Source organism: Lissotriton vulgaris, chromosome 5, assembly GCF_964263255.1.
Source record: "Lissotriton vulgaris chromosome 5, aLisVul1.2, whole genome shotgun sequence".
In the NCBI taxonomy this organism is placed as follows: Eukaryota; Metazoa; Chordata; class Amphibia; order Caudata; family Salamandridae; genus Lissotriton; species Lissotriton vulgaris.
In genome coordinates, this window is record NC_141693.1 from 1,774,817,332 (window position 1) to 1,774,833,445 (window position 16,114).

The 16,114-nt window shown below is 46.3% G+C and overlaps 1 protein-coding gene across 1 annotated transcript; it reads left to right on the top strand.

The window, feature by feature from the left end:
• The first annotated feature begins 2,711 nt into the window (after positions 1 to 2,711).
• On the top strand, positions 2,712 to 14,385 carry COA3 (cytochrome c oxidase assembly factor 3). The gene is made up of 2 exons (XM_086924090.1): positions 2,712 to 2,963; positions 13,830 to 14,385. The coding sequence occupies exons 1-2, from the start codon at positions 2,765 to 2,767 to the stop codon at positions 13,931 to 13,933; spliced, it is 303 nt and encodes a 100-aa protein (XP_086780216.1). The 5' UTR covers positions 2,712 to 2,764; the 3' UTR covers positions 13,934 to 14,385.
• The last annotated feature ends 1,729 nt before the right edge of the window (positions 14,386 to 16,114 follow it).

Consider the following 16,114-nt stretch of genomic DNA (forward strand, 5'->3'; position numbering starts at 1 on the left):
GTAATACATATGTATTCTTAGATATGTCTATGTCTATGTATTTATTTTTGTATAGCGCATAACTCACCGTTCGGTCTCAGAGCGCTAGCGAAGGACTGAGCTATAGAGGGCTGGCGTGGGATTTAATATCAGTTAAAAACCCAAGTTTTAAGGTTTTTACGAAAGGTTTTGTGGTTTGGGTCCATTCTAAGAGATAAAGGAAGGGTATTCCAGGTGGAAGGGCCTATTTTAGAAAAACTTCTGTCCCCATTTCTGACTGTCCTGACCTTAGGGACCTTTAAATAGTGTTTGTTAGAAGAACGCAAGGTTCTCCCTGGGCAGTAGTCTTGGAGCTTTCTCTGCAGGTATTTAGGTCCGAGACCATTGATGGACTTATGCACCAAACAACATATTTTGAATGAGATTAGTTTTCTTATTGGGAGCCAGTGAAGAGCCTTCAGGCATGGAGCTGAGGGGGTGCGAGGTGGAAGATCAAGTATCAGCCTTGCAGCAGAATTTTGTAAAGTCTGGAGTTTAGTTAGAGCGCTATCATTTACATCAGCCAATAGCGCATTACCATAATCGAGGTGGCTGATTATGAGACCCTGAATAAGAGGTTTGCGGGAGGCAAGTGGGAGCCACTTGAAGATCTTCCTAAGGCTTCTCATTAGCCCTATACTGGAGTGGGCAACCTTATTTATGTGTGGGGACAGAGATAGTTTGTCATCAATGATGACTCCCAGATTTCTGACTGAGTTTTTTGGGGTTGAGCATAAGCCTAGAGATGTAGGCCACCATTCATCCGTCCAGATTTTATTTGCCATGCCAAACAGCATGATTTCCGTCTTTTCTGCATTTAACTTTAAATAATTGTTAGTCATCCATTCTTGGATGGCAATCATGCACTGTTGGAATCTCGGTTTGGCATCGGCTGGATTGGGGCCTAGAGTTATCAGAATCTGGGTGTCGTCGGCGTAGGATATCGTATCAAAGCCATATGTTTTGATCACCTTCGCCAGTGGGGATAGATATATATTAAATAATGTGGGGCTCAATATAGAGCCCTGTGGGACACCTTTGTGGTTATCCACATAGGAAGAGGAGAATGATCCAATCTTGACCTGTGACCGTCTCCCTGATAGGTAGTTTTGAATCCATCTGTGCGCACGACCTCCGACACCGATCTCCGCCAGCCGTTTTAGCAAAACGCTGTGGGAGATGGTGTCGAAGGCCGCCGACAGGTCTAATAGGATCAGGATAGCAGATTGTTTAGCATCCAAGGCTAGCCGAATATTGTCGACTACCTCCAGAAGGGCGGTCTCGGTACTGTGGCAGACCCTAAAGCCCGATTGGGAGGTATCCAATAGGGTGTTGTCTTCTAAATATTGAGTTAATTGTTTGTTTATTAGGAACTCCATTACTTTGCCATATAGTGGAAGGAGGGAGATGGGGCGATAATTGATAGGTTGCTTAGGGTCTGCATTAATCTTTTTTAGAATAGGTCTAACAATTGCTCTTTTCCATGACGCAGGAAAAATGGCCTGGTCCGTCGACAGGTTAAAAATTTCTGTGATTTCGGTTAGCATGGCTGGGGCTATTTTTACGAGGATCTGGGCAGATGCTGGATCACTTGGGGAGCCTGATTTAACTTTCTTTAATTTGAGGATGACTTCCTCCTTGGTAAAAGTATTGAATTCTGAGAGGGACTTAGGTATATACAGCCAGAGTTACCTACTCTGGTGCTGAGGAACAGGGACGGACTGACCATACGTATCCCCGGTTGCCGGAGGGGTGGGAGCCAGTTTTGTACTAGTGGGGGACGGTTTTGTTACTGGGGGCTGGTTTTGCAGCAGTGCTGCAATATCAGCCTCCTGTAACATAAAAGGGAGCGGTGCTTCTCAATAGCACCCCTCCGCCCTTCTCCCCGCACCTGGGGCCTGTCCGAGCAGCAATCTGCCAGGGTTGGTTGCTGTTCCCAGTCCGGCCCAGCTGGGGAACCAGGTTACGAACCTTTACATCGGCTTAGCATCTTGTGATTATGGGCAAATCACTTAATCTCCCTGTGCCCACCAAAAGTGATTGTATCCTTGTGTAACGCAACTGGTGCTCATGTAAAACGCGCCAATACCTTTGGGTCGAGTTCGCACTATATAAATCTGCCACAAAAAAAAAAGAGCGAGAGAGAGGGGTCTTCGTTCAGCAGTCCTTCGGTTTCAAAGCACTGTAATTAACAGGTCATTGGCAAAAAGAATGGGGTGCGTAGTTCTACTGTTTCAAACACCTTGCCCCCACCTCATCTCACTCTGGGTATTACTGGTCAGTGATTGCCGTACCAAATATTTAGGGTACCAGCCGCCACTGTACAAACCTGGAAATGTTACACAAATAGCTGAAAAGTGTCAGCTATGCAAGTATGAACCTGAAAAACTTGGCAGGGCCGATGGGCGTTCACATTACACTAATTCTGCACTGAAACACATGAAACCGGCCCTTCTTCTATATTCAGTCGACCCTCTCCATTTAATGAAATTTGCTTGGTCTGATTGTGAAAAATACTGACTGTCGGGGATATATATATAACAGACGCCTGCTCACCCAACTGAGGACTGAAGCTGTGTAATCGCTGCTCTCTCTTGCCGGGTACAATTTCTAAACCGACCTGAGGTGGCGCTCTACCTGCTTACGTCCGCTCTCTGGTTGTTGTGCGGTGACACTTAGGGCCTGCATCGTATCTCTATGGTAAAGAGGTGCGTAACCGGGTCAGGGTTCACGGACATTCGGAAAGATGGAGCAGAAGCCGGGTGAAGGGGAGAAGACAGCCAAGTTCGCGCAGAGGATAGATCCCAAGCACGACCATCTTGAGCCCGAGCAGAGAGCATCGATGAGGAGAGCGGAGCTGGCGCACTGGCAGAGGAATGTGCATAAGCTTCGGGGGAGAAACATGGCTACCGGGCTGGGCATTGGGGCCATAGTTCTGGGCATCTGTATCCTTCACTGAACCTATGCGTGAGAAACCTGAGACAGCGGGAGCAACAGTGTAACTGTAGTGCGTGAGGCTTTTGTGTGTGAGGCGCGAGGGGAAGCAATTGCGCACCAGGGGTGTTCACTAGCGATCCACTTCACGTGGGATATACAAGCAGCAAGAGTCGGCTTTTGACTCAGCACTTCGTACAGTGGTACTTTTCAGTTTCACATTTCACGTTATAAGTGTAAACGATAGCTGCCATTTTTTCAGAATCCTTATATTTGACATTTTCATGTCTTCATTGTGCTTATGCGTGACACTTCTCTGCGACACTTTAGATTTTTCATAGTGTTCATTCCAAAGTCCCACATGCACAGCCATGAACATTTTTGACTATTAAAATAAAGTGAAATCTGCATTTGAAAACCACATCACGGAGTCAGACAATTCTTCCTGGCCATGCAATTATTTTCTGGAATCTATTTATGAAAAATCTACTTGGATTTATTTGAGTGCTGAAATCTATTTGCTGTTGTAGTTTAGTGTGACTAGTTCCTACTGTGTGGGGAGTAAAGAGGGAAGTACTCTCTGGTTTCTTGCACCTTTTTGTGTTACCTCAAGACACCATTCAATTTGTTGTGTGCTGTTTTTCAATAGCCTCTGCCCTCTGTTTTGTGGTCTTCTGGCACTCTGTTAGAAGGAGTTGGCTTCTGCTCTCTGGTACCTACGTCATGGCAAGACAAGGCATAAAGCGAACTGTGACAAGTGGCTCTCTTCGGCCTAATACAGCCTCTGTCGTTGTTAAAGTGTGATACGTTAAGCCATTAGTGGCTTTTTAAGAAACCTCCCATTGAATTCTGGGATTTTCGGTTTTGCTTTTTTATCAAGGTTTTCGATACAAAGCCGGAGTTGAAGTTGTTACATGCCAGTAGTATTATTTTATCATGGGCTCTAGGATGGGGAGTTCTGACTTATTTTATTATAATGTTATGTCAAGTGTTGGCAGAAAGTTTAACAAAAGTTAATTCTGGAGCAGAACAGCTACTAGCTGTTTTGATTCTTTTGGAGGATTGGAGGGGTACTACAACTAAACAAATGATTGTATTGTGGAGAACGGGGAGATTGTAGATTGTTGGCTTGTTAGCACATTATGCAGCTGGAGTACAGCCTCGAAAAGGTGGCATATTTTGAGACTTTTATAAATGGGATTTGTACGCAAAGTATCTTGTAATCCAGTGTCTGAATACTTAATCTGCAAACTTTCAGAAAGTTTGCCACACACTACTGGCGGTCTGTGATCTGCAGGCCTTGAGTACCAGGACAGAAGTCCCAATAATAGTGGCTGACTAGGGCTGTCAATGTTGGCAAATCCCATTGAGCACGTTTTTCACGTCCCAGCTGCTTATAGCTGCCGGCCGGGACGAGGACACTTACCTCGAAATTAAATTGTGCTAAGGCTGATTTGTTCCGAGTCTAGTGTCTGTCATGAAAGCTCTCCCTGATGACCGAATTACTGTAAGAGGACAGTTCACTCCGGTGCACGGACATCTCCCGCATATATCCTTTCGTGGGCTTCTATCAGCACAGGAGGCAGGTCGTATTGGAAAGCTATTAAGTGCATGAACACGTGGGTACATCCTCATGTTCACCCAATCAGCGCAGCAGTAATCTCCAAGGGGACTGCCGTAATAATCATTCTGACTAATCAGCGGGGTGAGGAGCACCATGTGTATGGCAGCAAGGAAGTCGGCTTCCAATGATCCTAGGAAGAAGGCTGAACAGTACCATATGTAACTCTATAGAGTACTGATTTGGGCAGTGATGTGGTTCAAACACGCAAGATAGTGTAAAATTGAATTTGATGCTGCCTTCAATTAATCTCAGGTCCTCGCAGTAATGCGGGAAACCCCAGCAAAATGCGTTATTCTAACCCAAGATAGTTGGCAAGGCTGTTAAATTTAAGTATCTCAGCATGTAAAACCCTGTTGGCTAAAATGCAGTACAAGCTGATGGTGTTGGACATGGCATGGGGACTCTAGGCAGAGTGTGAGTGGTTAACCCTTGGCAAGAAGATTGACATTGGATTGAAGGACAGGTTCCGGCTCTGTAGAGGAAGGAGAAACTGCTTGGCAGTACAGATGAGGGAAGACGTGTTCTGCTTCATGTAATTAAGGAGCACATGTTAGAAGGGATACCTTGGCATTAATGCGAGTCTGCTCCGTCATCCTGGGCATTCTGTGGTTCAGGGGATGCTTCTTCTTTTAGGCATGCGCTATTTCTATAAAGCGAACCAAGCCAAATGAATTGGAGAACTTTATAAGGTCTCATTCTCGGTTCATTAAGGGGGAGTAATGACAAGTGTCTTACACAGAGCAGTCTGCCGTGGTATATTGTAACTGAATTTATATACCACTTTACTGCTGAAAAGTCGCTAAGTACATTGTCAGAATGCTAGCATGACGCACAGTGGGGGTTTGTTTGAAAGATTGTTGAACTCAAGGGTGTCCTGTGTGGAAAAAAATGTTGGTATCCTTCGGGAGACAGTTGAGCTCAATTCAAGCCTTCTAGGAACTTCATGACGAAGACTCTTTAAATTCTGAGATAAAATATGCCGATGACATCTCTTGATAGCGTAAAAAAAAGAACCAGTTAAGGACCTTGACTCTGTGGATTCCAAAATAGAGCAGTAAGTGATGAGACCCGGAATACCACAGTTATCAGTAGTAGGTTTATGCAGTCTTCGCAAATGCATTGGAAGGACTACACAAGAATTGCCTGTTCGACCCACCAGCATGCAGTGATGAAATGAAATGAATTTGTACTTGTAAAGTGCACTTATACCCCAACCGGGGTTTCCTGTCGCTGTACGCATACCGCTGTAGAACCCTTCCTGGCTTTTCCCTGTGAAATGTCCACTCCTGGGCACCCCCAAGGTGAAGCCAGGCATCCCAGCGCTGTTGGGGTCGTTGTGGAGATTAAGCAAGCTATTGCCCAGAGTTGCAGAGTGGGACCCATGATTAGAATAGGCACCGAGGCGAGAATGATCAGGTCCGAGGAAATTGAGCCCAAGACCTGCCGAGGCGGGAATTTAACCCTGGTCCCGAACCAGACCTCTGCATCAGGATCTGCCGCTCTAACCATTGAGCCACACTTCTCCACTGATGGTGCTACCTAGGAAAAATTGCAGACATTGTAGTAAAACCCAAAAAGAACTGCATGAACCTCAGTGGGGAGTCTAAGGAGTACATTCAGGAGCAGGGGATGCACAACCTACAAACACCTCAGTAAAAGGTGTCCGGTGGTAGACACAAACCATTGCTGTAGATAAGATTGGGAAAACCTGTGCCTGGAATGCATTTGGATTAATTAGAAAGGGAGGGCACACAAGGAGCAAGGGTTGCGGCAATAGCTTTAGGCTGGCCCTTTCCTCTCGGATGTGTTTTTCCCAGAGAATATATGATTTGGTCAGAGAAGGTTAATCGGACAGAGACATTTAGTTTCTGTGAACTGCTCAGCCCTGTCATCGCCAGTAAGCATAGAACCGCTGGGAGTCACCCACTTGCTAGTTTCCATGATCTGTATATATTAAGTCTTCTAAATGATCAAGCCCACCGGTGAATTATTTGCAAGGTGGTGAGAAGAGAAATATGGGCTGCATGATATTGCACTGTGCAATAAACAAGACCTGGTCACAGAACAAACATCCCGTGGCCAGTCTGTATGCCCTTGAAGTTGTATAGCATTGAGTCTGCCTGAGCTCCTGTTCTGGCATTGGGAGGTCCCTGCCATGTTCCTTAAAGACTACCCCCTGCGTAGCTTCCCCAGTGGTGCAGTCCAGTGGACTTCTAGGCTTCTGGCATGCACGGTGAAGTTTTATAAACGTACTTCTACCATTCTCCTCCCTTAATAGCGTTGCATTACCCCGGCCTCCCACAATCTTGACCTAGTAGCACACATGGTATGTGCACTTCAGCTGTGCCCATTCCTAAGTTGCTTGGCATATTAGCACATTTCTTTTTATTGGGTGTACCACAATATACACTCTGCCCATCCTCTTTGTCGGATCTTGCCACATTCATTTCAGGGGTTGATGGCTCCTTGTGTTCTTAGATTTGTGCTTATGGGTTTGTCTGTTGTGCGTTTGACCTATTACACATATCTTTTCTGGTGTTTCTTGTTTCAATGTTGGTGTGTTTGAAACAGTGCCAAAAAAAAAAGAAACAGTGCCCCATTTGAGCCATTGTCTTCGTATGTTAACACCAACACTTGCCACAGTCCCCCACATGGTGGCGCTGTTGGACTACTTTTGAAGTTAGTGCTAGCTCTCTCGTGCGCAGTGGGTGGTGCAAGTTGCAGTGGTGTCCTGAGAAATACATTGGGGGCCATGGCACATTTTTTTTTTACACACATCAAGAACTGGTTACAAAAGTGCGCCCATGTAGGGCACTGGCCATTTCTGCTCGGCAAACCCTACTTGATACATTTTAATGTGAACCTGAATGTGGAGAGGCGGAGATGGAAGTGACGGAGCATGACGATCACTGTTCGGTAACCCCACTCATTTCTTTCAGTACATGGCTTGTACGAAAGCATGGAAATTGAGATCCTATGCGGGAAGAGGCTCTTGTCAGGGTGCGAAAGGCAAGCCATGTCATTCTCAACAGCAGGGAGGCATGGCTTGAGTAGTCATGCTGAGCTGCTCCTGTTACTGAGCTGATGGTGTGGCTGCTGCGGCAAATTTCCACAGACATCAGCAGTCCTAGATTAGTCATGTTTGTAGCACAGAAATGATGTTGGATCTGACACACACGCAGACTACATAGCTGTGACATTTTGACTCCACTGCATTCTAGTCACCCCTGTCTGTCTAGTTGGACTGATTGCTGCAGTCACCAAGAGTCCACCCGGTTTCCTAACAGCAGTGGCAATACCAGTTGGTGTGGTTGATCACTGACAGTGCCCCTTCAGTTTCATGTGAGTTTAGATAGCATCTCCCCATTCAAGCACTCTGTCACTCATCCTTGCATTCACTGATCCACAATAAAAGTCGTAGCAAACTCAACAGACCTACGCATTATAAACTATAACAATGAAAATAGGAAGATAATGTTGCATTAATGTGGCGGGCATGTGCTTTTAGAATAAATAAAAAATTGAGCATGGTAGTGAGCGACCAGCTTGGAGATGTATTCTGTGTGGTAATTAATCGCTGTGGTATTCAATGATGGCTGGCATGCTGCATCTAGATATGACAGTCATCTTGGAACAGTAAACCAGTAATCTGCTATGGACAATGCCCTTGAAGGTAATCACCTGGTTTTAAATCAGTGGTCACTGTGGATACTGTGCACTGCAGATGAAAGGAGCAGTAATGAGTAGCCTTTTCTAGGGAACTGTCTGGCACTCCAAAAATAAGAAGGAAAGAGAAAATGGGACTAGACAGAGAAATTGCAAAACTAAAGTGACTGGCACAGTAGCTCTGCACTGCAGGGCACTCAATTTTAGATGGATGTGTACATTTTTACAAAATGCCATCACTCAGAGGGCAATAGAATCAATTGCTGAAGTCGATTGACCCACTACCCCATACTATGTGATGTCATGAGCTGAACAGAACGTCAGTGACAATCAAACAGACCACTGCTTGAAGAGGGCTGACCAAAAGTCTCTGTATAGGTCTATGTGTTCTTTTTTTTTTTTATTACAGAAGCCTAGCAGACAGCTAAAGCTGTCCGGCTGGATCTAAAAGTACTTTAAAACACACACTGCTAAATGCTATGCATAACATTACAAACATGTATGAAATTACAGTTGGCAAAACAATATGAAATCTCTCCTATGAGCTAGCAGAGATTCTCTGATGCAAATTGTCTACCCCAGGGATTATTTGAGGGGGTTAATAAACACCAAAAACCCTGGCATACTACATTCATCTGTCAGATTCCATGCAACACAATTCCTGACTACAGATTTCAACAGTGTTGTAACAGTCAACCCTAAAATGCCAATTGGCTTTAATGTTTGATTTTCACTATAAATAAGTCTGCACTACTGTCTTTGTCATAGGTGTTGGTAATAAACAGAGCAGACCTAAGGCATCTCATATAACGTTTCACAACACTGGCCTACCATATTGCACATAGGCTTTCTCACAAAACAGCCATTTGTATAAAGCCATAAAATTACAAATATGTATGCACCCTTTTAAGTAGCTAAAATGAGGATTTTTACACTGTAAATCTTGTATCTAAAGAATTGTCAGAGATAACGCCAAATTATTGCCTACTTCTGTAATCTGTTGGACTCCCTCTAATAAAATCCCTGATTACAGGCTTTATCACAGTGTGATAGCAAAGCACCCTGACAAGCGTATTGCCCCTTATACTTTTCACAGTAAAGTTAGTCATATGTTAAGCCGTCATATCTTTTCATGATAACAGACCAGAACCGTGGCATTGTATTGTTACCATAACCAATTTAGGCTTACTCTGCGAACCATACTCATTCCAGTAAGACATAACGTGTAATACAGGCATGCTTTTTAGGTCTCGGCTAAAAGACGCGCGTAAGCGCGTCTCCGCCGAGATCTTATGTCACCGAGCGTGCTTCCCAGGAGACAGTCCTGGCCGCGCGCATTTCCTGTTGAGGCGATTGCCGCGCGCTCAGCCACTGTCTCCTGAGAAGCTTCAAACACGCCTGCGCATACACGCATACACACACGCATGCACACAGACACACACATCCCCACCAATACGGGAGCCGCCCGCTCGCCCCCACCCCGCCCCCCCCGCCGACAGATGCGCACCTTTTAAAAACTCTCCAGCAACGGGCCCCTTATGCCGTTACTACTCCGGTGATAACCATTTTTCAGCGCTCCCCACTCTTCACATCGCTGATGTTCCTCAATTGCCCACTATCCCGGCACTCTCGCCCCCCTTCGCATGCCTCCCAGTGCCTCGTCCGCTCTCTCCTTTGCCCACGATACTGCACCCACCCCTCCCCCACCTCGCCTCACACTCTACGCCGCACCTCTTCTGACAATTCCCCCAGCGCCCACGCACGCACATACATAGACACACACCCCCGGACACACACACACACATACACGCGCGCACAAGCACACACACATGTGCACCAAGGCCCCCCATCGCACACATACATATACACACACAAGCGCACCCCCCCCCCCCCCCCCCCCTCTACAAGTAAGGGCACTTACCGCCACACCGGAGATCTGCAGCCTCAACCACTGCTCCTCGGGCCAGACACTCGTGGGTGCGGGCTTCGCGCACAAGGCGGAAGTCCCGCCCCCACCATAGGTTTCCGTTTTCAGGAGTGCGCGCGCCGTAGCAACAATGGTAAGACTTTCATTCTCAGCCAGCCCATCATAGGAGGGTCACGCAGAAGGGGGCGTGCTTTGTGCTTCCTCCACAGCCCCGCAGAGGAAATAAACACGGGGCCAGCCGCGTAGCTAGGGGGGGGGGGGGCGGGCTCATCGTCTCGTCATTTAATGGTACAAGTATCTTATTCAGGACTCGTCCAGCTTGTTAGTCTGTACCGGGGGACCTCACTTGGGTTTCATCATGGGGAAAGGTTAAGTAACTGCGTATCAGGAGCAGATCGTTCGCGTGATGACTGGCAGACCGTGTAAGTGCACAACGTACACCTATCTAGCAGGATGGACCAGCCGCCGCCCCACAGAAGATGCCGGTGGTTAGGAGTGTTTATAGCAGCCACTGTGGCGTATTAATTATCTGAGGTATGGTCCCCTTGGTTGGGCTGTTCCAGCAGAATCAGGCAGTCCCAGAAGTTATCCCCATGCTAGGAGCCGATAGTGTAGCAGGTGCCCAGCATCCGGCGGAACCACCCTCTGTGTTTTGTAAATGACTGTGATTCACAATGGTTTGGCCTTGGCAGTAGTTGGGCATTGGGTACTTTACTGGTCCGGAGCTTGCCCCCGGCATAGGGGCGGTGATCACTAGTTCCAAGTCTCAAGGCTGCGAGATCGTCGAGGCTCCAGCCCCAGTGTAGCACTGATTCCCAACTCTCACAATGTTGGCTCAGTCCCGAGGTTTTTTGTAATAAGTGGGGTGGGACACCAAAGCCACCGGTCCCCAGTTGGCGGTGCTTGTTAATGTGGAGCACTTTGTCTAATACTGCCTGTGTCCGCCTTGGTTTTATCTCGCCTGGAAAGCGCCTTGCAAGAGGTCTGCCCGGTCCCTGAACCCGTGTGGGCCTCCAGTTCAGTGGGCGGCAGCCGGGTCGCACTGCTGCCCAGGGTAAAGGGTGGGTTGATCGGGGAGGGGTGAATGCGATTCCTTACCCCTATTACGGTGGCTGCTTTGTCTTAGTGGTGCAGGGTTCGCCACGCCGCTCCGAAGTCAGGTGGGAAGGAGAGGGGGCACCCGATGACGGGAGCCAGGCAGGTCTTCGTCCCTCCTGGAGCCGCCGGCTTTGTTTGTGGACCACCTCAGATCAGTGGCCTCCGGGTAAGGTATATAGGGAGCGGCGGTATCAATTGGAGTCACTCCTGCGAGCAGCTTGTCCTATTTCCTCCCGTGGATCTACACTTGGGTGAGGTGTGTATTCTAGTGCGCCTACTTCCACCGTGTCTCGCTTTGGCCTTACCTCGGAGAGCGCCGTGATTAGGAGAGGAGGCGAGGGCAAAAGCATACAATCTGCATATCATTCAGTGCGGCATGCGCTCCGCAGGTACTGCAATGATGGTAGCCTCGTCTGCAACAGAAAATATGCAGATATTTAGGGGCTTTTGTCGCGACTCTGGTGGAGCTCCTGTCTTAAGGCGCCATCTTCATCGGCGCCAAGCCATGACCCCCCTCGGTGGTGTTTCTTGTTTTAAAATACTTTTTTTCCTTCCTCGAGTGTTAACTGTTCTGACCGAATCTGGGATCTAGTGTCATTTTTCTTAAAGCATTTGCCGAGTCTTTGATGAGGCACTGTGTCACATCTCATTTGGGCTATTTCTTTTGGCCTACACTGGAATCCGGGACGCAACTTGCTGCTTGGTTTTAGGTCTTTTTAGAAAAGGGGGTGGTGATGAACAGAGTGTCTGAATTAAGCAGACCACTCTTACCCAGTCCAAAGATCAGGGCTTGATCCATCACCGTTATTTATCTCACTGCCCCATCCCAGCTCAGAACCTGGCTCTATGCAAATCAGTCTGTCCCTGGCCCAGTGCATCATGGGAACAGGGCAGACTAAACTACCAAGCCAATTCTTCACCAGAAAGGAGACAAGCTACCGGGGACCGGTTTCTGGCATTTCAGCCGTCTTCGGCCCGGCTTGCTTGAATCCTGATGGAGCAGTGAGAAAGGGTGCTGTGTATTGGCAATGTTAATGACAATGCCATTTATTTGTGATTTAAAGAAAAAAAAAATGTCATGAGCAATGCCAATAGCTCTACCATTAATGATGCCGAGACCATTGCATTGCAAATGCTTGTTGAGTTCAAGCACACAAGTTCTGCCCAATCAAAGGCTGTACGTAAGGGAATCAACATGTAGGAAGAGCCTAAGCCCCTCTTCAGTAATGCCAGACCTAAAAGACAAAAAGAGCAGTTGATGGACGGAATGCTGAACAATGTCAAAATTCACTCTCCGAACAGAGATCTGGACCTAAATCCATGTTTGTTTTGCCCATCATGCCATTCCAGTTTAGACCTAGCCATACGTAAATCAGTCTTGACCCTGCTTCCCATGGGAACAGTCCAACCCGAACTGCCAGGCTAGGTCTTCCTTGGACAGGAGTATCACCCCTCATCAGCCAAAAATTGTTTATTTGCTGAAGAATATAAACCAGTTTGTAAAGAACACGCTTCGTCTACGAGTGAGATACCATAGAGTATGGATATGACAGCCGATATTGTTTGCTTTGAATTAAAATGTATCTCAAACTATTATTGACCGCTTCAAAAATGCTACTCACTACTAATGATGTAAACAGTTTAGCTGGCCTATATATTATGTAGATTTATGTAAATACATCTTTTAACAAAACTCATATTTGATGTATGTCAACGTTTGCAAGATTAAATAAAGGGGATTTAGTGGAAATCAATGATAGCATATAGAATTCCTAAAATTTTCACTCAGTCAAGACTTTGGAAAGTTCATATATTTTGTAAAATGTACATGCTCCACTCATAAAGTTCGTGCTAATGCCGGTGGTAAATGCCCACAACTCCGGTAAACAAATGAACGGAGTCTCAGTGAGGTGAAGGGATTTGTGCAAGACTGTGTTGTTCAGTGCAGATCAGTCTGGAAGTTTTCTCTTTGCTCTTCACTGGGCTACTTAGGCACTGGCCCGCAAATATATTTTAGGTGTATTTACAGTTATGTTGTTAACTCTGAGTGAGCTTCTAAAACAAGTATTGCATAGACAGTCTTGGAATATACATCAACCTGACCTAGTTGTATGGTATAGTCGGTTTTGCATTATCAAAACGATTGCAAACCTACTTTATTTTGAAGTGTGGGTCAGCGCTGTGGTAGGTATCTATACTAAAGGTAGTGTCTCAGTTGAATGACTGGGCAATCTTTTAAACCTTTGCTTTGTAGATTCACTCAGACTGGATAAGCAGCTTACAAGCGGCCAGCATAATATGAATGTAGATGTGGTATTCAACTTTCTCCTACCTGCCTAGTGATCTGTGCGTATGATGCATGTGTTTTCTCTTTAGTGGTTACTTGTCATTTATTATATATTAACCTGCTCCTACATATGGTTTCTGTCGTATTGACCTTGAAATGCTTTCTTCTCCAGTTCATCAAGTGGATGTTCCTTCAAGCTGAACCTAGTTTGTGAAGCAATGTTGCACTATTATTACGTTACCAATCACAAGTGATTCCTTAACTATGTAATCTAGATGGGTACACCTTCTATTCTGTTTCACAAGAGAAATTCCTAGATGAACTTGAAGAGGAAGCCAAGATTGCCCGCGCCAGATTCCCAAAAACATCCGCAAACTGAGCATAACGCAGAACTGCTGTGGAGAGGAGACCCCAGGCTACACTGGGCTTTACTGAGGACTTGTTACTGTTGCCGCTCTTTGGCATCGCTTGTCTATGTTGCTGCCTGCTTTGGGAAATAAGTTGATGCTCTTGAAAGCATTTCCAGAAAACGTCCAGAAATTCTTAAATTCCCAGTTTTGTTTTTCTTACATTGCTGTTCAGCGGCTGCTTTAATCATTTTCGAACATTCAGTGGGGGAAGGACGTTATCTAACATTTAATCAATTTCTAAGTTAATTCCGACCCCCTTGTTGTATTTCATGAGGGTCGTCTATCATGGAGGCAAAAGTCCATGTGTTGAATGTTGATGACCATAGTTCAGTGTCTTCACTGTTGTGTACATTAAATTGCTATAGCGATTCATGAAGTAGACAAATTATTATTTTTTAAATAAATGTGGAAGGAAAAAGGACTGTTGTGTGTATTGAACTGCCCTCTATGTTCTCAACTTTAGCAATGGTAATCCAGGTTGCTTTCAGTCTTGAGGGATTTTCTTTACAGAAGCACATTTATTGGAATTTTCTCATGTTAATGTTATTTGTGCCCACGTTCTTCAGTTTTGTGTTTTGCCGAGCGAGCAGAGTGTTGATTTAATTAGCGATGGTATTTAGGAACTGGAGGAAATGGGGAATGTATGTAGTTTTTTTGTTGTTTTTGTTTTGAGATGGGAGTTTATGGGTATGGTCTCACTAAAGTAAAAGCGGTATGGTGGGATGGATGGAAAATGAGTACAGGAATTGCAATGGATAGCTTCTTCTTGATGGGAATGCGGAATAGTTTTAAGTCGTTGTGTGGCTTTGCTGACAAAAACAATGGCAATCCCTACCCATTAACATCTCTTCAACATTGCTGTCCATGCTTATCTGTCCATTCATTATGATGACAACTGAGCTTTGCTTCACTAACACATTCGCCAAAGGCAAGCCCGTCTGCGCTAAGGCAGCGCTCGGCGCCAGCCACGCTGCTCTTTTTGGCGAGGGTAGGGTGCCCCCCTCAGAGATGGCCTCGCGGCACTATTCCAGAGAAACCTTGCTCAATATAGGGGAACGTTGCACCGACAGGGGTAATCTTGCCTTCGCTGACTCGGCTCTTCCCGTGAGCGATTTCCTGGGTGGCAGCCTTCTCTCATGTGGACTCCTTAAGGTGAGGTCTCTGCCTAAACACTGTGTGGAAATCCAATTGCTATTTGAGTCACATCAGCTTGATGTTCTTTTTATGACTGAAACTTGGACTCGCTCTGACTGCAAGATTGAACCTGGTTGGGCCTGTCCGCCAGACTGTAAAATCTTTCATCTCCCTAGACCTATTGGTAGTGGGGGTGGGGTGGGGATTATCTACAGGGCCCCCTGACTAGTTGGGACCATTGAGATGGACTCAGTTGACGGTGTGGAGCTACTGGGCTTGGCAATAAAGCATGCCTCTGGCCTTATTGCCACTGGGATCATTTGCTATAGACCTCCTGGGGCCTTTACGGCTCTACAACAACAATCCCTGCTAACAACCTTTACGAATATGGCAGTTTCCCACAATAAATTGTTAATCCTAGGGAATTTTACTCTCTGGCCTAACGGCCCCCTAGATGTAGGACTCCGCAATCTTCTCCACTCGTGTGAGGACCTGGGCCTTTCTCAGCAGGTGGTGGGTGCTACTCACAAGAATGGTCACTGCCTTGACCTTGTCTTCTCTGGCCCTCAGTTGTTGCACATGGGGACCATACTACCGATGATCTGGACCGACCATTTCTTAATTAAATTTTATGTTACCATCAACACTGACAGAACCCGACTGGCGCGCCCTACTACTGAGGTTCTGTGCAGGGACTGGAAGGCCCTGGCACGGCTACGAGGGTCAGATTCGGTGTTCAAGGTCGGAGATTGCTTCTCCCTGGATAAACAGGTTGATGAAAACTTCGCCGAGCTGTGCCTTAGGATTACCAACACGTTAGATTCCTATACCCCCGTTAAAGCTTAGAAGCAAAAGCAGAGCTTCGGCCCCTTGGTTTAACGATACTTTGAAATCCTCTAAACTAGCTTATAAACAGGCAGAGAGGAAATGGCGACGGGGATATGACGACTCAGACAGGCTGTTTTGGAGTCTAAATTGGCTGAGTATAAAACCCTGATCCACAACGTCAAAGCAGA